Genomic DNA, 23438 nt, shown 5'->3' on the forward strand with positions numbered 1-23438 from the left:
TTAGAAGGACAGTAAATGAAACAGTATACGTAGTTGCCTGCCACTTTGTTATCGATACTCGTAGCAGGGAATGTTTGCCTAACATTTCACGCAAGTTACCAGGAGCGAATCGTACACGCACCGACCAACCTTGGTTTCCTCGCTGCTCGTAAACACTCTGATACCGAGGATCATTTTGAAATGTCAATGTTCAAATTCCCGCTAACGGTCTCCTCTTCAACTGTCTTCAATCAACATCAACCGAGCAGGCCAAAATTTGGATTGGTTTGATGTGTACTTCAACAACAGCAAAACTGTAATGGCTGTGATAATGTGCGCCTGCAAGGGGATGCTGAAAGAAATATGATTTTAGAATACATACGCCCATAAAAAAATCAGGAGACATGTAAAGGCTCACCGAGCGTCAAATTCGCATGCCATAGAGAGTAGTGTAATGAAAAGATTGACTCTCTATTGAAATTTTCAAACTGTAATGCTATCAAAAATCAAAGCGCCTGTGAACTCTTGGTAGTAAAGGCAATTTGAGGCCTCCCCTTATTCTAAAGACGGTACAAAATTAGGAAGCCATTGATTGTATCACTCAGATAGTTAGTCATTACGACAAAGTAGTGTCATGTTTGATCGTATCTATGATATATTTTTGCAATAGTTGAATATGGCTGCCTTTTCAATGTAAAGATGGTCATGAGGCAGTTAACTTTCCAAGCGGCATTCTTGGAGAATGAGAAGTAATGGATTTATCAAACAAAAGTCTAGCCATCATTGCGTTTTTGACTGTATTTAGTGTGAAAGAAGACTTTTCCTTTGGAGACTATTACAACAAAATGTCGGTCTTTGATTTCATTTCAAACAGATGTATAATCTCGTATTACTGCCCAATCATTGAATACGTCCTCGGCTGAATGTTCATCTACTATTGAAACCTGTTTTGTATGTACATTGCATATCGTGATGTTACATGTCTATAAATTTGCAGAGGGAAGATATCCTTCGTATAGAAAATTGATGGCGCCATATCTGCGTTAATTAGTAATAAGAACTTATGCTGAATATTAAACTCAATAGGCTAATACATTCTAGACCGACTCTGCCATAGTCAATGAATTATGATCTACAGTACAGTTTTATTAAACATTCCAGGGAGTTGAATTCCCTACTGTATTAATGATTACATTCATCTCGCAGACTCGCAGGTACATTGGTCTATCGATCGGCTTGTTAACTACATGCCTGAGAGACACAAACGAATACCCAATATCAGCGTCTTTCCATGCGCTGATCGTTGTAGACCGCCTAGTGATGACAGCTCAGGAACTGCATTTACAGTTAAACCCCCTCTTCACTACGGCGGCGAATTTAGCGCGACAGAAAGATTTTACAGAGCGCTCAAAGAATTTCATACTGATAGACAAAAAAAACGAATCTTTTTACGCTTTGTGCTTTTTGTTGTCTTTTCGGTCATGCTCTCGAATTTTGTTTCATATTCCAATTCCCCACAATCCCCCACCACCAACATGATTATTTAAGTGCACCTAAATTGACGTACATACACTCATTACATATCCTTATTTGCAAGGCAAAATGTCCAGGACAAGAAGGGGGTGTGTCCATACAAGGTTTCCATGGAAACGTGGGGATGACCAATAGTCCCTCAACAAGGTTCGAAATCCTCAAGATATAACGGCAAAGTTTGTGGCCGAAGCTGTATCATAGAAAGCACTATTACTTAAAAAGATTTTAAAAAGTTTTTCTGCCTGAAGAGTTTTCAAAGTCGATGATACTACAAGTATTTGCAATTTACGGAGGAAGGCATGTCGCCTTGGGGCATGTTTAAAGTGGAGTTTGTGAAGAAAGGCATACTGCCCGCCGGCTTGTCTAAAGTGGAGTGGTCACTTAAGATACCCATAGTCTCTCTGACGTGATCAAAATATGTCTCGAAGTACGTCTACTCCTAAAAAGGCAGTCAAGTAATACGTTATAACGAGCGCCTCAAACACGAGAATAATGGCTACCCCGTAGGGTACACATAGCACGTGGATATAGGTTTAATATGCAAAGATCACCAGAAATGGAAATCGAGGTAGGGGTTCCCAGGAAGTTGCTTTAAGACGAGAAACAGTCTCATCATCTGGAGGGCTAATGATAATCGTATAAAATATGGACATGAAAAGGAACATATTTCGAACGTGGCAGTTGCGCTTCTGCCTGACGGCAAAACATTTTTCAGAATCTTGGACCTTCTGAAGATGAAGTCAGTCACTACAAAGTTGATTTCTTATTTTTCTAGAATTTCCTGGCTCTGTGCGGTAAAAGCATGTCCTTTACAATCATAAATGCAGTCCATTACAGACATTACCAGAGTAGTACAATTTATAAAATGGACAGACATAGACATCATTGTACTTGAAATTCGTATGAATTCTTGGGCAATATTTATTTTTCTTACCGCGCTAGATTCATTGTAAATTTTGTGCTTTGCAGATGACGAAAATATCGGGCTGGTAAGATGGCTGCGTTTACAACTGCAAAAAAATAAGACTTGAAAAGCTTATTGAGTGAATAACATCACATAGACAAAACGATTGGAAGCATCTAACTTGGGTAGATAAGATAGCGTTGATGGTCGGGGCTGTTACGTGAAGGTAACACGGATCTGTTAAAAGTCAATGGGAAGTCCTACGGGTCAACAAACAGTCGCTACGCCTCCCTTTATTAACACGAAATCCCACCCCTCATAAGACACGCTGAAATGTACATAGGGTGCACAAAGACATTATAATAATGAGGTTACATTTTTGAGGATATGGTCAAATTTTCAATAGATACTGCTGTAGACACTGCTGTAGGTGTGCCAACAAATGATTTGGATGCAAAGATGCCATGCGAAAACTCATGGCGCTTTAAATGGAAGTAGGGTAAAGTCTAGTAAAATATTTTACAGACCACCCCTTTTCAAGCAACTATACTATATTAGACCCACACTTGAAAAAAAAGTGTGAACAGCAGAATCTTTAACTAGCACACTGAACCATTGCATTTTTTTCTGTTCTGGTGTTGTTTTATCCAGTTTGCTTCGTGGTGATCCGAAACAGCCACATGCGGACGGTGACGAACTATTTCATCGCGAACCTGTCTGCAGGGGACCTGCTGGTCACCATCATCTGTCTGCCGCCCACCCTGGTGGTGGACATCATGGAGACGTGGTTCTTCGGAGAGACCATGTGCAAGATCATACCCTACTTACAGGTGACCTGCTTCTATTTCTTCCAACCTTCAACTGTTGTAAGCCCATCCCATGTACACAGTGTTCAAGTAGCGTACATTAGTCTTTGGGCATGATATAGGACTGGAAAAGGTCTCTCTTCTTTGAGTGTACACTGTTAGTGAATTGCTTTCTTCGCACAGAAAGAGCCCACTTGATATCGGCGTCTTCCTCTACTGATGGAGGTACAAGTGAATTATGGCAATTTTTTATGCCTGAGAGAGACAGAATTCACTCGGAGGCGGTACAGTGTTGTTTCGCATTGATACTGCAAAAACAGGTCTCATTTCTGAGTCTTAATGATTACTAAAAATAAAGGTATGTCGTTTTCTCTTCTTGTAGATGGTGTCCGTGTCTGTATCGGTCCTGACACTTTGCGCCATCGCAGTCGAGCGCTGGTACGCAATTGTCCATCCCCTGAAGTTCAAGAGCACCAACGCGCGCGCTCGCACCATCATCTGCCTGATCTGGGTGGTGTCGCTGAGCATCATGGCCCCGCTCATCCCCATGTACAAGACGAGTCGCACTCTGCCTGCCGAGATCACGGATCTGATGACAGTGTGCGACGAGCACTGGCCAGGTGAGCTATCATAGCCACCCACACACATAGCTTATCATCACATTCGGGCCCAATCATAATCCCATTTCCACTACACGGCGATCGCGCTGCAACCACGCTACAACCTAAATCTGATGTTGTAAAAAAAGACAACGAAACCCACAAAGCATAAAAATACCATTTTTATCTATAATTCGTTGAGCTCTCTGTCAAATCACTTGGTCGCAGCATGGACGTAGCGAGGTCGCCACTCTAGTAGAATAGAGGTGTTACGACCTTCTATAAAAACCATACATAGCTTATCATCACATTAGGTCCCAGTCATTACATATTAGTACACGTAGATGACAGTATACCGAAGCAGTTCACGATAGATCTTCCACACTTCTTCCACACGCGCGCTCGTGTTATATAATGTATATATATATATTTCTAATTCTGCCATCACTGTGAACATACACAAAGGCAATCAGACCCATCTAAACGTGAATCCATCTTCTTTATGATTTGCATCATTCAGATGACTGCTTCTTTGGTGCCACGGGAATTGCAGCGAAGCGTCTCCATAATCTCTTCCATTCAACACAAATTTAGCAGAGCCCTCTTTTGAGATTTGTATTGCCCTTTCCGCTTGGTCATACGTCAACAATTAGACCCGCGCATGAACACATTGGGACTCTTAAGAACGGTTGATGAGAGTTTTTTCGATCGTTTCCTCAATCAGAGTTGAATCACTGACGCGGATAGGTTCAATGGGAGCCGCGCTGGCAGATTATGATAGACCTCCAGGCAGTTAGCAGGCAGCAGCAGTCCGGTCTTGTTATTCAACACAACGTCTATATTCTGCACTCAGAATACCTTACACCCTAGTTCAAGATCTTATCAATTCTTAAATGCACATCAACGCCTGTGTTGCTCAAGGATCCTTCATCTTCATTTCTGTGCGGCAGCAAGAATTTTACTGACTCTAAACACAGAAATTATGGACGATAATCATCAAAAGGTCATAGACAAACATTCTAAAGCATTCCTAACCAGTGTGAATCTGGATCGTCCTATACGGCAGATGGTGCCGTAAATTACTGTTTTCGTCACTTTTGATGATGCAGTTGTAGAATTGGTCTTCTATAGGTAAACAATGGTAACGATACTTGGCACTATATGAAGTCAGCTGCCCTCGGAGACCACAGACTAATTGAGGATTCCCCGGGGTTTGAGCAATAATAGCCTAATACGCCTTACCAATAATCTTAACCCGTTGAGGTAGATTGGATATGCAGTTAGCGTGAAATTAAGTGTCAACTGTGTCACATCAAAAAAGAAACGCTTTACTTATTTAAGACTCTCACTGGCTGTCAAGAGGAAGACAAAGTATAATGTACACATTTATTACATTTATATTATTTATACATTTATAATTTACACCACCACACATGCCATGATACACCAGGAAAAGTGGGCGGTGTCCCTGGCATATCTAAAGGCACCATTGACCTTTAACTAGCCAGTGGGACCGTTCTCTTTGTAGTGTATATGTCCTTAGATGGTGCAATTGGAAACGTGTAAGACACGTATCTTTCAATCTTCATTCATTTAATCAACATAGCAGATATATACATGTACATTGATGATACACAGATAACAAGTTACCTCTGAATTGCGTTGATCTTACAAAGGTAACAATCCTAATTGCACACAGTGAAGACACGACAATAAAGACTGGACATAGACATAACACCATCATGACTTCCACATTCTGAGTTTGTGTATAACGAATAAAGTTAAACCATGTTTTTGTTTCTTCATCTTCACATCATTGTTGGTCAACACGTGTTTTGACGTGCTTTGTGAAGGTTTGTATTGAATTTTTAGAATTGTTCCCAGGGCTAACCCTTTGTAATAGCCTTCGGCTAGTTGGGTAGCCCTGGCTGTACTTTTTACAGCCAAATAAATAAATAAATCAAAATCAAATCAACACTAACGAAGAGAAAATGTTGTCTTGTTTGATGATTAGATCCCATTTACGGAAAGATCTACCACGCGGCGATCGTGATGGTGCTGTTCGGGATCCCGATCGTCCTCATGATGGTGTCCTACTGCATGATCGTGTGGAAGCTCTGGAGCGACCAGGTGCCAGGTATGTGGTGCTTCTCCCCTCAATAAAACTCAGCAACTAACGATCACTTCGTCCCAAACAAGTCTGAATTTTTACATCACTGGTGAAGGTAGGCAGCCAAAAGTATTGGTTGCGCAAAACAAGATTTCAATGAAATTATCGGAAATCACTTTTATAATCAATCATAATCATATATATGACAATGCAATAAAAAGGCATGGAATGAGGTTACAATTTGACCCTTCACAAACTATCGACCTGAAAAGGTCTTAGCATTTAGAGTGTTAACGTGCACATCGATGTGCTAGTCAAGAACACAGCCCTTGTTGATATATTGGTTGACACGTGACAGCCCGCTGTTGTATACGTCGCCTAGTCAAAATGAAATAGAAATCTAAGGCTGTCAATTTGTTCAACTTTGTCTATGATCTTTTGGTGCAATTGATGACGACTTTATCATTGTGTTTTCTTTTATGCAATGGCCTTTTACTTGTTAAAGTGCAGCTTCTATTGAAAATGTCGTTGATGAAATATGGAAATGAATGGGAATCAGATGACAACCTACACATGTGCTTATAAACGTTCTAGTCATAAGCTAGCGGCGTGTTCTTGTTTGTGACTACTAACCCTGCTCTCCGTTTTACCGCACAGTGATGCTTGCTATGCGAGTTGCTGGTGGCGAAGTAGTTCGCTACAGGAAACGAAAAGGAGGTCTGGTTTTGCCTTATAGACCCAAAGTTCCGTCGTTCCTAACTTATCTACCTGAGTTCAGTAGTTTTATTTCAAATAGATGTAGAATTTATACCTTTCCTATTATGATGATTAAGTTTTCATTATTAAAATGACTAGAAGTCTTCCATACTTGGCAGAACATTTGAAGTTGTTTGAAAGGGTGATTTTGACGCTTCTTTGACATTGATCATCATCCAATCCCAACATAGCTCAATCAATGAACCATACTCACTCTGCTAAAACTATTTGCTTCTGTTTCCCTTATATTGACCTCCGTACTAACTATTTCACCAGCTATCATGATTCTATTCATAGACCGTTATTTTTCTATCAGTTTTATTTCATGTCTTTTAGGCACATATTTTATACGGATTTTCAAGAATACATTTGTCCCGCTCCAGAGTCAACAGAGTCAAGCACATGTTGGTCAGGTTTCTCTCCAATTCTTTTCTTTCCTCTTACTGTCTTTTGGAATCCGTTCTTACCATAGGAATCTCCAGTTCCACCAGCCTGCGAGCTCCGACTCACTCCGACGACTCCCGAATCAAGACCCCGGTCAGCCGCTCAACCTCGGACACCATCATACGGTCGGCGTCGTCTTCTGCGGCGGCGGTCGTGACGGCGTCGTCGTCCTTTCATTCGGGCACCGGCTCCATCGCAGACAGGACGGCCGAGAACACCGTCCAGTCCCGTCGGAAGGTGGCCCGGATGCTGGTGGCAGTAGTGGTCGTGTTCGCCGTCTGCTACATCCCCCTCATGATCCTCACATTCCTGAAACGGTAGGAATGCACCTTGCAGTTTAGAATAACTGTTCTACAAATGTCTTCACCTAATTCAAATATCAATTAATAGTTTTCACTAAATACATGTTGGCCGAAAGATAGCGGATGCTAAGTGAAACTTCTGACAGTAACTTTTGTAACACTAACTTGAGTAACTTTTGTATTGTTTACACCTGAAATTCGCACCCACTATTACAATGGTAGTTTCACAATGTACAATTGACGGACGGAGAGAATGTCTAATCAACAAAAACTAATTTGGCACCGCATTGGGTTGTCGCAGAGTCTATGGGTTCTTCGACAACACCCACGACAGAGAGGGTCTGTATGCGGCCTTCACGGTGTCTCACTGGCTCCTGTACCTGAACAGCGCCATCAACCCGCTCATCTACAACTTCATGAGTGGTGAGATACTTGATCTCAAAAACTGCATGCCGACTTACTTATCATTCCATTAGGGCGGCGACCGCTCTGCGACCAAGCGATTTGACAAAGCGCTGAATTTTCTTAGATGAAAACCGTATCTTTTTATGCTTTGTGTGGTGTTTTTCTTTTCAGTTGAACTTTTACATTTTGAATGATAGTCCAGGTTCGAAGTCAAGGGTTGCACAAATTCAATTTAGGTCGCAGCGAGGTCGCTCAGTGTGCGATCGCATTCTAGTGGAATTGGGGTCTCATCAACAACAATATGTAGCATTGCCCTCCATTCATTCAAAAATTAAAGGCAAATCTTCTTCCCTAGAAGCTCTTTCATAATTATGCTTTTAAAGTTTGATGTTTGCAAAAGTCTTGATAAAGGTTGGTTCGCATTTCATAGACTGTAAGTAAAGGATACTTTATATAGATGTGTTGACAAGAATTTCTATTGTGATTATCTCCAAAGAGAGATTCAGAAGCGAGTTCAAGGCGTCTCTGCCCTGCTGTTTCCCGGAGGCTGCTCGGAAGAAGAGGGAGGCGAGAGGCATGACTGTCGGGAGACCGACAATATCCCGGATGCACACCACAAGGACGACGGGAACTACAGAGCTGCTGAGCCGCTTCGAGTCCACCACCAGATATCCGAGTACGTACGAGTTCGCCTTCGCCAGGGATCGCAACGAGTTCGGATTGAGTCGGTTTGACTCCCGGCCGCTACCGAAGAGTCCGATTATCCCACACGACGCCATGAAACCACGTGAGCTGCCCAAGGCCCCATACGACACGATTCAACAGGAAACAGACCTGCGAATGATCAGTGAGCACGCAAGTGAACAGGCTTCTGAAGCAGCGGAAATATCTTGTGTTGTGCCCACACTTTGTACAAATGATCTACCAAAAGAGATTGATTAATGGCTTTTTGGACTGATTTGAAACTCCATGTGTACTCATCTGATAAAAGAATGTCCAATAAATTGTGGAAGACATAGAAAGCAAGGTTCTGCTGAAGCAAGGTCTAAGATCTATTAAAACTGTAAAGTTGGTATAACAGGAAGTTGTAGTGGTCAGCCCTACAAATAACCATTTGGTTTCAGCAATGTCTTAAGACTGTACTGATTGAGGCTACGGTGGTAAATCAGATACCACAGGAAGAGTCTAGGCAGAACAGCCGCCTAGGTGGGAAGGGGGTCTTATAGAATCTACCCAAGGTCAAATTTGTCACAGACTATTGTTGTAAAAGTAGAGGTAAGGAGTGACGTCTTCATTTGGAAACATTTTGTGTGTAGCAATTGCTAAACGTGACAAGACAAGACATATCAGACCAATTGTGATGATTGAAATGTTAACTTTTGTGTTGATATAGCATTGGTGACTTATTTTATACGATATACCCATACCTGCCTGAACATTGATATATGGGTCTATGGGATCATAGCATCAGGTATTAATAATGACCGATTGTTACGGCTCTTGATATAACATGGATTTAATTGATGTAAATAGAAGCACAGGTCCTCTCAGAGTGACCATGAGAAACAGTCAAAGTCTTTCTAGTTCTACCTAAACATACAGCAGAAAAATAACTAAACATAGCGGGGGGGGGGAACTTCCAGTCGTACATGTAGTATACTGACCAAGCTGAAGGGGAAGGATCGTTAAGCCTTAGAAAACAATATTTTGTTTCACACAAGACTCGGTCTTTAGCTACTGACTGACAACGCCTTGACCAAATAGGGTTGAAATTATAGGCGCAATAGCCGTAATTGTAGAAGAAAGTACCTGTGTCAAGGAGTGCGATCTATAAGATCACAATACGTACTGGAAAAATTCCATCGGTATCTGTACTGACATGTTCTTTAAGTGTCCTATAATCTTCAGTAATAATGCAGTGAAGTTAGGTAAACGTTGATAATGAAGTCTTGCTTAAAGCGACGATTTGTGTAATTCTATCCTAGTTGTGACTAATCGTGGTGCCGTGTGGCGAATGTATAGTTACCCTTGGCCTTGTACATGAAGAAATCTGTATCTGTATTTTTATGCTGCTCCATGTACAACTAGTAGATTCTTGTTCTTATTATGTTGACCCCAACATACTGTTGGGCGCAACATATTGTGTTCGTAAGGTTTCTTTCTCCTGTCAAATCTTGTAATCGGCGCAGCTCGGTCGTCCCTGAACCAACTGAGCTGAAATTTGGTATACAGGTAGAGTGGGTAAATACCCTGGGAGCTTTTTTTTATTTTTTTGATATTGACCTTGAAAGTGATTTTATTGAGGTTTTTCTGACCAAAAACGTACATTTTGGCCTCCTGTGCTCTGGAAATACATCCAAATGACCTGAAATTTACTATGGGGGTACATTGAACAAATATTCAAAGAATCCCATTCGCACTTTTAATTTGGCATACAACACTTCAAAATACGATTTTAGAGGGTATTTTGTGGGAGAACATCGGCTATTTTCCTCATATGGGGTCACTGACCTTTAGGTCACATCATCTGGCCAGGTGGACTAATTCGGTCAGCCAATGAGAGAGCGCGTTGTTACACGGATTTATCAAGCTCAACCTGATTGGTTAGAATAGTCAATTTAATTAGGGGCATACTCTGACAGGTACAGACACAACTTCACTACTCCCTGGCTCCCATCCTTGCGCTGTTATTGTTGTGTCCTACTGAAGTTAAGTGCAATTGAGAAGGTTCAAAACTTTCCTGGTGGTATTTTTCGACACACACGGTGTTTTTCTTATTTTAACACTGCATGGAAACAAAGATTTCCACAAGTTTGCAAGCTTGGACACTATGGTGAAACCTGACATTTCCTCGCTATGTACACGAATTTTCTACCCCTGTGTCACCAAGATTGGACACCAGTGCACACAATAGTGAACACAAAGTGTCCAAAGTTTCCCACCTAGGAAACATCCCGTGTCGGGACGTTGACAATAACATTAACAATAACAATAGAGAGTTGTGAAATGCGTTAAAATTTACCTTGAGCAAGGAGGCCCTTGCTTTGAGTAATTGTTTAAAGTTTTTGGCTACAAATGACGTAAACGATTTCAAATACCAACATTGCAGACATACAACAAACGTTAGCCTCTATGCCACAGTCGCTTTGTGCATGGGGAGGGAAATGGGCGAAACATGTTGCATTTGCTCCCGCAAATGTTGCCTTTCTAGTTATATTCTTCTTGGTTCTGTTGTGAACATGAAGTATGCTTGTAAAGGTGTATTTCAAGCTAATTTTCCGTGTCCCCGTGAACATATGGCGTTCAAGAGCCATGCCATTTGTCCTTGGTATTGTCAACTCATTCTTTGTTCTCTATAGGAGTATCCCTAGTCTGAAATCGTGTCATTGTATATGGTAACTGAGATCAGCTATAAGTGCCGTAAGACATACAACATAGGAAACATCAAAGCCAACGTCCGCTGTAGATAACCATGCTCAGCTATATACGATAAGCTAAGGCATTTCTATAGACAATACCGTGAGTTAGTTTTGTGGATGTGGTATGGTATAGTATGGCACAAGAATACACGGTGTCCAATAATGGACAAAAGTTGTGGATTAAGACACTAAGTATCAGCTATTTCTGTGGTGGCTTGCATTGGCGGCCACCACCCTGCATTCTTCCTCCGAACTGCAGCAATGAAAAAGCTTTTATGTAAAATTTCGTTATAAGTACCTGTTATGATGTAAGATATCGTATTGCATTAGCGGCTATAAACTCATTATTAGATGTTCAAGATATAGTATGCTGTGAATCGCATCTTAAATGTTGTATTTTTGTGACGATGTAAAAGTATTTGTGCAAATAAAATGTCAAAAACCATCAGAATGTCATGAATTTTTAATCTGAGGCTATGGGAGGTAACATGATCGTCAAAGCGGGGCACTTATTTTCCGACGAGATACCACAAAGGTGATAGTGAAGGTAAGATTACAATTTGCACTGGTCAAAAGGAATCTGAATGATAATCACGCCATGTCGACACGTGTGCAGAATACAATATCTGAGTCTCCAAGTGGTCGCTCGTTCACATGATCCTTATATATCGCGTTTTACCAGCGTCTAGATGAAGGATGCAGCATGTTTTAAAGATGAAACTTCAATTCCCCTTTCCAAAGTATTTTTAGCTGGTAATAATCATCTGTTTGGTCACGATCCCGAAGGCAAGTCTGGCGAGCTGGGACATGTGCAGTTATCTCCCTCTCTCGTGCAAACTAAGCTGCGCAATAGATAAACCCTGACTGGGGGCAATAACAACTTTTTCTCGCGATCGCTGCAATGCAAATTTTGTTAGATTTCATCGGGGTCAATAAGTTATTTCTATTCTAGATCTGTAACGATAGATTGACGAAAATTTTCAAAGGCAAAGGAGCTACCTCCACACAGATCTACCCACCAGTTCTCACAAGTTAAAATAACTGACAGTGCGTGTAATTCCAGGGTTTTATCAGTTCAAAATCAGTTCATTTTGCGCAGTAGAGAGCCTCCAGAGCAAAGGGAGATGGGTGCTGAACTACATGTACTTATCTCTGCTGTAGATAGCATCCCTTGTAAACTCGCCCATCATGTAGCCCATGTGCGTATGTTCTCACCTTCACCTTGCACGACTACTTGATACATGATAAGACAAGTTTCCATAGCTTGGCTGTGGTAATCTCTCTCATTTAGGTACTGCTAACGTTAACGACAGCTACGGGAAAAGATGACGACTCGCGTACAGCATACGTATTCGGTACTATGCCCCCCTGCGGTGTGGTGCTAAACTGCTAATGTCCATCAGGTGCACACATAGCAGAGGAAGGCAGAGGGCGCTACTACCACTTAGTACGACATCACCAACACATCATGAAAGTCATGATATTTATCAAGGACCACACCCAAACATCAATATAAAGCTGTGACGATATCAATACTGGGAGTTAGAAAGGAAGGATGTGAAAACAACTACACTGCCATAACAGATAATTATTCATCTATCGAATCTTTAGGGTGGTCCCTTCAGCTGACTACGTAATAAAGTACTGTAGTACTGTTGTCTGATGGGGCAATAAAATAACAGAATATTGGATTACAGACGTTCCACTAACTGTCGAATTCATAATCACTGACGTAAGGATAGTCAGAGACCTTCCAAGAAAGAGACCAGAACTGAACCTGTCCCATGATCGCTTGCGATGCCCTGCGATGTGCGACAGTTTGTGTCGTTTGAGCAGCTGGTGAGTGTGGAGACCAAGCATGTAATAGTAGATCACTCAAAGCTTTCATAGTGGGCACATTTTAATAGCTTGATGGTCAAAAAATTTGATTGTCGCAAACAGTAAGCTTCATCGTCTGCAACAGGGGGACCCAAGCAACTGAACAAGAGGTAAGTTACAAATTAGGTAATTCTGAGTATTTTTTGTATCCATATATATCCTGTAACTGTAACCATATTCATGTGAAGATGACCGTTTTGTTAGTTAATGTCGCACAAAAAAATACTCATCAAAAAAAATTATCAAAAGCGGTGAAGAACTGAGGAATTATCTTCACGAGTGTCTTAACTTGTTAGATATGTCATCCCTGCCATTGCCTCGTTAATCAGTAGTAATTGTGCAGTAGGTGAAATCTTTAACACATTTCATCAAGATAAATTGCATCCGTGTAGCTATGCATTATTTCAGACACACAGATTGGGAAGACAACGTCACAATACACACTGCTCTCGCTATGGGTGACGAATCCTACGGTATAGGCTCAGAAATGGCTGTCAAATAGAATTACTAGGGTTGTACATTCAAAAAGCCTTAAGGGGCGCTAGCTATTCAAACATACTAACCAAGAGTGTCGCTAAAACGTGACAAACAAATGATTCTCTAGTCGTGTCTACACATCCCTGGTTGTCTGTTACTTAAGATTTTAACCATTGTGTTTAGTTTTTACTGCTGTAACTCATGCCCGTAGCCAGGATTTTGAATGGGGGGGTTCTTTTTAATGTTTAAGGGACCATCGTGAAATTTTAAAATTTGAACCTTCTGATATGGCATTTCCTGTGTTTTTGAGAGGATTTCAAAGGAAGAAATCAGAGACAAAGTTAGCAGTTTTTCTAGGATTTCAGCTCCGTTGGTGATAGAAATAGATCCACCTTGAAAAAAAAACCTTGGACGTTACAAAGTGGACCCTTGAACGTTTCAAATTCTAAGAATTGAACCTTCTGAAAGGGCATTTCCTGTGTTTTTGAGAGAATTTCAGAGGAAAAATCAGAGACAAAGTTTTTTCTAGGATCCTAGCCTCTGTGGCATTGCTGGTGATACAAATAAGTCCACCTTGAAAAAAATATTAAACATTAAAAAGTGGACCTTCAAGCCTGTGAAAGTGGACCTTCAAGCCAATGGGGGGGGGGGTTCGTCCGAACACCCCGAACCCCCCCTGGCTACGGGCATGTAACTACATATCATCATAGAAATGCTATCACCAAATACAGTGAACAGGTTTTTCCTTTTAACCCGTGGTGTACCTACCTACCACCAACACATCCGTCCCATTAAGTGATTATTTGGCCCCAAACAGGGTCAACCAGAAAAGGCAGGCTCAAATTGATTGACACCCCAGGAGAGCGCGCGCGACCGCGAGTATAGAACACAAACACCTGTACGGAGTTTCGGGACGCAGGTAAGTATTCCGTTCACGTCTGGGTTTCTCAGACAGGGTAGGGGCGGTTTCCTGAGATTAGTCACAGATCGATCTAAGCCAGAGGGAGCCACAGAGCGCCTCCTCCTCGCAAAGCAGCGGCCGTTCCCACTCTGACACCCGTCTGCAAAGCTACAGGTTGTCCAAGGTAGGTCCTTATGGTAGTCATTCTACTGATCTAAGTATCGAATATTGTCTAATATGGTAGCAAAACGTACATTTAGCTTTGTTAGAAGGTAACTTGGCTGTAACTTTTACTTTAACCACAACCGCAACCATCACCATTTGATATCGCAATATATCTGAGACATCTATGTATTTTTCCAATGCACCAGCTTCTAAAGGAGATACAATCATTTACTTTAATCATTCTTTGTTTCCAGGCTTTTCATGAATTTGTTTCAGTACACCCTCACCCGACAAAGACATTGTGAACTGGGTATCCGCACACCCTTCTTGTTATATTGTACATTGCTGTAAGATTTATACTGGAATGAAACATGGCAGCGACGCTCAATTGGCAAAGGAAATGAACCATAAACAGACTCGTTTGTCTTGCCAAGACAAGCTCTTTGCCAATTTCACAACTGTCGTGAAGAGAAATGGCGAGTACTAACAATGTGTGATTTTCCTGTGATCGGTCAATGTACATGTATGTCTGCTTCCTAATGTTCGACTCATGTCTGGTGGGAAGGAGCATTTCCAAGTCATTAGGCGGTACTTCAGTAAGGCAGAGTGTCGCTGAAACGTCTAACGGGTCTGCTATGTCATATACTATGACATCGCTAACTACAGTGCCATGAAGATATACGCAAGGTAAGAATTATTTAAGCAGCTGGGTAGAGTTTGGAAACGGCCAGACGTTACAGACAGCATCCACTACCTTTCATCAGTGACAACTGCTATGCTATGAAGATAGATAGTTAATGTTAAACAGTGGAGTACGTGTCAAGGGAAACCCACATGTCATGGCGTCGCACTGTGGCAAGTAGTGAGGTCACGCTACATAATACTTCCAAGCCCTAGAGACGAACTACATGTAGATTATGCTATCCACCTGTGAATGGAAATGATTGCGCCAGTACTAGTACAATCTGAGATAAAACTCTGATGGACAACTTCCGTTCGTTTTGGGATTGTATGTCCACGATGATGCTCATCAGTTTGCCTGACTAAGTGGTTTGTTGTATTCAACATTTTAAGCTAATATAGCACATTTGCTTTCCTGCGAAACGCTATCTTACACGTACAGACATGTTGCACCGTTGGCAAATATCTAGAAGAAGAGAAATGAGAATAGTAAAGTAGGACTTTTAAGTCCTTCAGGTCTTACTTTGCTGTCCAAATTTCTTTGGGCAAGCTGTCAGCCGCCCTGACTATAATATAAGGGATATCGCCTGCTTAAGCCTGCTAGCTTATTTGTGAGCGTCGCAATAACGGTTAACCGTATATTCATCGCCGGCAATCACTTGGTATACATAAAAGACCTGCCGTACAAAATGAACTGCGAAACAAAACGCACAAAGCAAACGACTCCTGTTATTGCTGCGGAGTTTTTACAGTGCATTTCAGCCATTAAATTTGCCATCTGTTGCTGTTGTAAGCTGAACGCCTTAGATAAACGATTTTTCTTCCTCCGTGTAAAATGTCAGCAGACGGCCTGTGTTCTGGCTGGAGTCCAGGTACGGGGATGATGGGCGGTGGGTGACAGTGTCTGTCCCGTCAATGTGGCACCGTATGCAAGTTGATTATCGATCATGAGATAATTGTGCGTTGGATGATGATAAGAAGAATATGTGCATCAACATTTTCCATATAAAGTTGAGGCTTTGTCCAATCATTAAGGGTACCGGTGCCATCTGTAGCGGGCGCAGTGATTAGAACGCCTACATGTATAATGGCATTGAAGTAAAGGTAATAACATGTTTGTTTAGCATATTCCAACTCAGCAAAGTGGGGCTACTTTGAAATTGGTACTCTGTTGTCCCTCCAATATCATGCAACCTCTGCATATATCATCTACAAGAAAACTTTTGAGCACAATGGTGGACACTCAACGTAGTTATGATGATCTGTGCCGCTTTATGTTCTTACGCGGATAAATTGTCAATCATACTGGTTTAAGTTCTTTTCCCTTGTAAATATCATAATAAAGCATAATTCTAGCCTATTTCTAGGGCCAGGTGGACGTCTCAGGCCCATCCGTTTCCCCGAGCAATATCAAACATATTAGATTACGTCCCTGTTTTTTATCAATATAACATTACATCTGCAGAGGGCTTCACACCGCAGTACAAAATGTGTAGTGCGAGACCCAGATTGAGTGCGTTCGTCCGTGCAGACCTCGTTGTAGTGCCTAGTGGCACATTTATGGCAGCAAGTTTCCTTGGTGTTTTTGTAGCAGGGTATATTTCTAGATCTTGAGGCACCTCCACGAACACGGGATCCCCATTTTACGTCCCTTCCGGAAGACGGGTGCAGCCCAAACCGAGATGTCCTTCCTAAGGTTGAACCGGTGTCTCCCGATAAGCAACTAATTGGAACCAGGAGCTCAAGTGTGAAGCTGCTACCAGTTCAACTATAGATTGAATGGTGGAATCGAAATTAGATAAACTGTACTTCGAGGCACTGTACCGAGTCGGCCTGATTTTCCATTTATTACCACAAGAAACTGACTGCGTTTCAGGGACAAGAAATACCTTTAAAAAAGGCATCCAAAACTGAAGTTTCAGTCGATTTAGAGGCAAATTGATGGAAGTGCAGTTGTGGTGACGGTTATAAGTACAGCAGTCCCTTCCACATGCATACATACATGCATAATGAGTAGCAGTACTTTGCAGTACTAATAGCTCCGAATAAGTGATCGTTACACCTACTTGCCATCTTTTGCTTTATTACTACTAAATGAAGGCAGTTTCCTTATCTTTCCGTTACCGCTGGGTAGTTTCAATCCACCTGGACGACGAGCTTTCCATCTATGGCGAACCAAGAATAGGTCTTATCAGCTGTAGTTTACAGAGGCAGTCTTCTGAAAATTTGTACGTGAACAGTTTCAAAGTGTGACAAGACAAGAACGCAGGTCTTAATTGGCGCAACGCCACAGAACCACCGCCAATTGTAGCCAGAGTAGCCCACTTAGTGGTACATCTGTGGAAAAGATACCATCAACACCGCCGGCAGTAATAACAGAAGTAGACAAACTGCGTGAAGACGTTCCATCGATGCTACGTGAGCCTACTGTAAATTCCCACAATTATTTTTACTACCAGCAGAAGTTCATCCATAAGGATGACGGCAATATACCAGTTTCAGTAGATTGTCTGACCCCCGACGGAGTAGGAGTCGAAGATTTATCATCAATGCCTACCACTTATATCTGGTGACATTCATCACAAGTTGTAAAGAACAATGAAATATTCTCTCTTTATAATCAAACCATCTTTCCTTACATTTGGCTTACAATAAACGTCCGATTAACAGAATGATAGAATAGAAACGGCAAAACTGACACAATTGTTTCATTCATCATCAAAATAAAATAAAGTTACCATCGGACATCGGTGCCACACGTGCCGTTTATGGTGAAATTTAAAGCGGTTATACCGAAGGAAATCATGAGGCCATGAAGATGTTAGAGATTGGTTTTATTGATCTTTCAGGTGTTCCAATTGTATGTGGGCAGACCTGAGGTTATGCTACCACGTCAATAACCATAGGCCACTGGATAGGAATATCAAACTACTTCATCTCTGCCGCTACCACGTCCGTAAACCATCCACATGCCCTATCGGTACAGCATGGCCAACGGAACTTTGACAAGTTTCAGCTATGACTTTGGTTTGCTTCAACTAATGCTGCAAAATAGTTTTGACTTGACCGAAAGAAACTTTCAGTATCCTTCGAAAAACTTGGAGCAGCCGGCGATAGTCATTCCCCAATATTCGGCTCAGGTGCTTTGTAGATGATGGTTACCTTATTCAGGTGTTTCTTGCTATATACATATGTATAGTGACGACAGAGTGTTTCTACATTTTCCTGTGAAGTGTCTGCCCTGCACATCAGATATTACATCCAATGGGCCGGGGTCTTAAAGACTGTTTCTCAATCCTTTGTTGCTAATTGTTAATTAGTAGATGATGACGATAACACAATGGTATGACAGTAGGGTGGATGTTTATCATCATACATTGTAATCAGGTAAATAAATCTGTGGCTAAGATTGTCATGAGGAATGAACGCAACTGCGCCATACGGCTTTACATATAAACATTACACATCCTATCTATCATATATTCTAGCTTATCACCATAGTCTGTAGTTGCCATATCAAGGATTCTGTGTCATTCCATTTTGCTAGTTTGTTGGTGTAGTACAATCCCGAAGGCCATTCATCCTCATACTGCGATACTAGTGTCACGGCGAATTACAAGCCTGAGATGGTCACATCCCAGTCATTAACAGTGCTCCCGTGGTTTTTTCCAAACAACCCCCCATTGCTGAACAGATCGTGTCCTTTGGGGAGACTTTCGTGCCTTCCGTAGTCTGCACAGGATAGTAGTAGCTGATGATTGGACTCTCGAGTCATTGACCCTTGCTCCTTTGCGACCGTCTGTTTTAGGTTCGAATCGAATGGAAACATGGATAACAAGAGTTCGTAGACCTCATATCTCCATTAACTATTCTGCTTATGCAAATGACTTACACATTTACATACAAGTGATATATGCTTTGTCAACACCTTTAACAAACTTACACATGTCGCAATATTGACAGTCCTTTTATTTACCACTTAGATGAATTATAGCGCTTTTGCATTAATTATGCAAATTAGGAATGTATTTGCATAATTGGTATCTGTTGATGCTCCACTTGCCATAAACTACATATGTTACATGTATGTGAGCCTTATAATTGAAAACACTGCAATTAGATTTTCCTCATTAGTTATGCAAATTAAGTCCCAATTAGCATAATTTGCACATCATTGTGTACATCTCTGTCCAAGCTACCTGCATACCAAATATCATGGAAATCCGACGTTCCTCTGTTCAGTTATTCTCCTTAGAAGATTTTCACAATAACGCCCCTGCAGTTCCAGAACAAGCTGCTAGGAGGCCCAAACCTACACCAATTCTTCATTACATCACAAGCTATCTGCCACCAAAAAATCAAGACCATAGCACGTCCAGGTCAAAAGATAAGCACGTCCAGGTCAAAAGATAGAAAAAAAGAAGTTCTTCTGCAGTACCAAGATCACATACCAGGGGGCCCAAAATCGACCATGAATTTTGGCTTCACAACACCCGCCCACATACCAAATTTCATCGTAATCCATCAAGAGGTTCTTGAATTATGCTGATTACAGTTGTCAGGAAACACACACACACAGACACGCAGACACACTCAAAACTATATCTCCATTTTTCATGGAGATAATAAACCTAGAGTGCCCAAACTTATGACACTTATTCACGAGGCATCTCACGTTACAAACCAAAAATCTTAATCGACCATAGTTTGTCCAGAACACGAAATATAAAAACCGGAAGTTCCGCTGCAATACCATAGAAAGCCACTTGGGGGCCCATAATCTAATACTTCCTTTCTTTTGCTACTCCCTACCAACATACCAAATATCATTCAGATCCAGCCACGACTTCTTGAGTTATGCTGTCCACGGCAAACAGGCGCGCACACACACACACACACACACACACACACACACACACACACACACACACACACACACACACACACACACACACATAGATACACAGGCTTACGCAACTGAAAACATAACCTTCTTAGGGGAGGTAAAAAATGGCATTCAATGAATATGGTTATGTCTGACAGTAAGAATGGCGAAGTGTCCCATGTGCAACTTGTTCTCCGTTTAATGATTGCTAAGACACGATGATGTTTCTTTTTGTACATGTAGAAGAAAATTTAAACTTGGAAAGTACCAGAAAACAACTTTCTCGTCGACATCCGTCTCATATCCGGCCAATGTGAATTGATTGGATCCGAATCCAGCCAGCCAGAGTCTCCATGATTAGAAGGAAGCGTGCTGCGCTGCTCACACGATTGATATGTCCGGTACATATGGAATCTACCCTATATATTCTAAGACTTAGGCCAGTCTTACCATATCAATAGTGCCGGAAAACTGCTTCCAGCTTCGAGACGCCTGCGTGTATTTTCAGTCTATTTATACAGACAAGCAAAGGAAACCAAAGGCACAAGTCTAAAGAAACATTTCATCCCCTATACATCTGGAAGTGCCTTTGTACGAGCTGAAAGTCCTCAGAGGACAATTGTAGAATAGGATAGCATTGGATGAAGGGACGCGACATTGACCGTGACTCAGTAGCGAACGCGATTCTGAACCTGTGAGTGAAGATAAGGACGGTTTCGTGTTCCTCTTGCATGCGGCACAAATAGTTTCCAAGTAACTCTGTGACACGGAAGTGCTCTAGGTAATACTAATGTGGTCCCACAGGACTTCACTGAATCGCGGCATTATTCCGTCTAACAGGTTTACGTGACTGAGGCTGTCATGGCCAAATGTGCTCAGTTCTGGATTTCCCTACTGCACACATTCTTCTATGGAGGTTATAGAAAAGTATTGCTCACTGCAATAGATGAGTCCCCCAATCAAGCCTACTCATTCTCAACAGAAAATTAGAAGCACTTTACCATCTTTCTCTGGCGACATTGCAGCACAGCAAAATTTATTCAAAACGCTTTATAGTTCCTCTGATTTCTGTAGGCCCTGCAAATCAAAAGTACATGATTGTATAAACTTACCGATTTCTATAGAATGCAGGATGGGAGGCTGGGCCAGAGTCAAACAAAGGTAGTCATACTTTGCCGGATCTGGAACAGAAGGTAAATGTTAGCCCGTTTCGTTGACATTTTTGTCAAACACTTTTTTTATTGAATGTAAGTTGACGCTACGCTAAGACTGGCATTTTGGACGACTCTAGTGAAACAAACTGAATGTGGGTGTGCTGTACCCTCCTACGTAATAGGTAACGCATACACTGACTTGGTAAACGTATCTACAAATGGTGAATACCTCTAGCACTAAGTTCAAGGAACCTCAGAAACCTCACCTAAAAACTCAAAGGGATGACACCTTGATATTGGCTTTGCGGCAATTTTCAGCTTGGGTTCCTCCACTGTCTACTTAGACCCCCATTCCACTTGGACGGCGCTCTCACCGCGCTCTCATGGCGACCTAAAATGGTCCAGAGCGCCGTGAGAGCGCCGAACTCCTGAAAAACGTGCTCAAGTGGAATCTCTACGGCGACCCTTGCGCGCTCTCAGCGCGGCCAAAATGTCAAATGTCAGCAACTTTTTAAAGATTTCACAGATCACTTAACGAATTCCAGAGATAAAGAACGAATTTTTTTTTACGTTTTGTGTGCTTTGTTGTCTTCTCAGTCATACCTTTACCTCTTGCATCATATTTGAATGATAAAATCAAGGGGAAAACAGATTCAATTTTAGTCGCTGCACGGTCGCTCAGTGTGTGTCTTAAGTGATATATGTATGTTCAACTTGTTTTTTCTGTGTTGTCCGTCATGTAAACTGTTTGCAATAAATATATTTAATCATTCTACGTTAGAATAGAAACGTTAACCACAGCATTTTGAAGCACATTTTGAACCACTGACAATAAAACTTGGAGGGAATTTAATTTGAATGGAAGCAAGTACTTGTAGTTATTCGTCAATTTGTATTACCCACGAGGAAATCTATGATTTGACCACAAAAATTCCCAGAAATTCAAGATACACCACATCAAGAATGAAATTTGTTTGAACTACAGTTAAGACCATTCAATCCTCATAGAGCGCTCGCTGCGATCCTTGAGCGCTCGCTGCGGCCCTTTGATCCCACCTTGGGTGCTCTCACGGCGCTCTCACGGCGCTCACCGCGTTCTCACGGCGCTCTCACGGCGCTCACCGCGCTCGCTCCGCGCTCTCTCGGCGCTCGTTTTTTGATCGCCATCCTCGGCGCTCTCACGGCGAAGGTTTTGAGCATGTTCAAAACCATCGCCGAGGTGACGGCGCGCATGGCGCTCTCGTCGCGCTGTCGGCGCTCTCACGGCGCTCTCGCCGCGCTGTCGGCGCTCTCAATGGCGCTGTCGGCGCTCTCACGGCGATCTGGCCAAAATGAGGTCGCCGTGAGAGCGCGGTGAGAGCGCCTTCCAAGTGGAATGGGGGTATTAGTAACTCCCTCAGCAGGCAAGGGAACATGGTCTGCCGTTACTTAAGATAATGAAGTAGTAGAAAATCGAAGACTGTCGTCCCCGCGAGAAGCCACAGAGGTAATTATTTCCCGGGATGGAAGATTTCCATCACGCTTTGGAAACTCCCATGAAATTCCGAAGAGCTTACGAACACGCCGATGGCCTGAAATCTAAGTTGCTCTAAGTGTAGTTTGCGAAGTTTTGCTCACATTCCTCGGGCTAGAGGTAAGGTTTGGGATTTGGAAGCTTAGAGGGAAGCTGCCTTGCAAACTAATATCTTAGCCCCAGAGGCTTCATTTAAAAGCACTTTGAAGTATATCGATTTCTACATTAAGTAACTGCTTCTTAATCTGCAAGAAAGGTCTTAAATCTGCATTACTATCGACATTTGACATCGGCAGTAACTCAATTTGTGACAGTGAGGTAACGTTAACTTGCTGTTGCACGTTTTAAAACAAAACACAAATAATTCTCATGCCCATGTTATTTTCATACATACTGCATTCATGTCAGAATACAAAAGTGTGTGTGTGTGTGTGCGTGCGTGTCTGTGCAGTATGTATGTATGTGTATGTGTGTGTGTATTTGTGTGTATTTGTTTGTGTGTGCTTGTGTGTCTCTGTGCCGTGTAT

General features: G+C 42.0%; 2 protein-coding genes across 6 annotated transcripts in view; both read left to right on the top strand.

The window, feature by feature from the left end:
• The window catches only part of LOC136428133 (orexin/Hypocretin receptor type 1-like), a 29955-nt gene extending 18253 nt beyond the window's left edge, over positions 1–11702 (top strand). For 2 of the 3 annotated variants that reach the window (XM_066417436.1, XM_066417435.1), the window contains exons 3-9: positions 3068–3246; positions 3605–3842; positions 5836–5958; positions 6589–6648; positions 7160–7448; positions 7735–7856; positions 8335–11702. In XM_066417436.1, coding sequence (XP_066273533.1) covers positions 3068–3246; positions 3605–3842; positions 5836–5958; positions 6589–6648; positions 7160–7448; positions 7735–7856; positions 8335–8780 — 1457 coding nt within the window. In that variant the 3' untranslated portion in view covers positions 8781–11702. The remainder of the gene's footprint in view (positions 1–3067; positions 3247–3604; positions 3843–5835; positions 5959–6588; positions 6649–7159; positions 7449–7734; positions 7857–8334) is intronic. The other variant, XM_066417437.1, reaches the window with a different exon arrangement.
• A 1372-nt stretch (positions 11703–13074) lies between these two features.
• Positions 13075–23438, top strand: part of LOC136428135 (orexin/Hypocretin receptor type 1-like) — a 33645-nt gene continuing 23281 nt past the window's right edge. For 2 of the 3 annotated variants that reach the window (XR_010754577.1, XM_066417438.1), the window contains exon 1: positions 14326–14697. The gene's annotated coding sequence lies outside the window, so the exon portion shown is untranslated. Of the gene's footprint in view, positions 13246–14325; positions 14698–23438 lie in introns of those variants that run through there. The other variant, XM_066417439.1, reaches the window with a different exon arrangement.

This window comes from Branchiostoma lanceolatum, chromosome 2 (genome assembly GCF_035083965.1).
Source record: "Branchiostoma lanceolatum isolate klBraLanc5 chromosome 2, klBraLanc5.hap2, whole genome shotgun sequence".
NCBI lineage: Eukaryota > Metazoa > Chordata > Leptocardii > Amphioxiformes > Branchiostomatidae > Branchiostoma > Branchiostoma lanceolatum.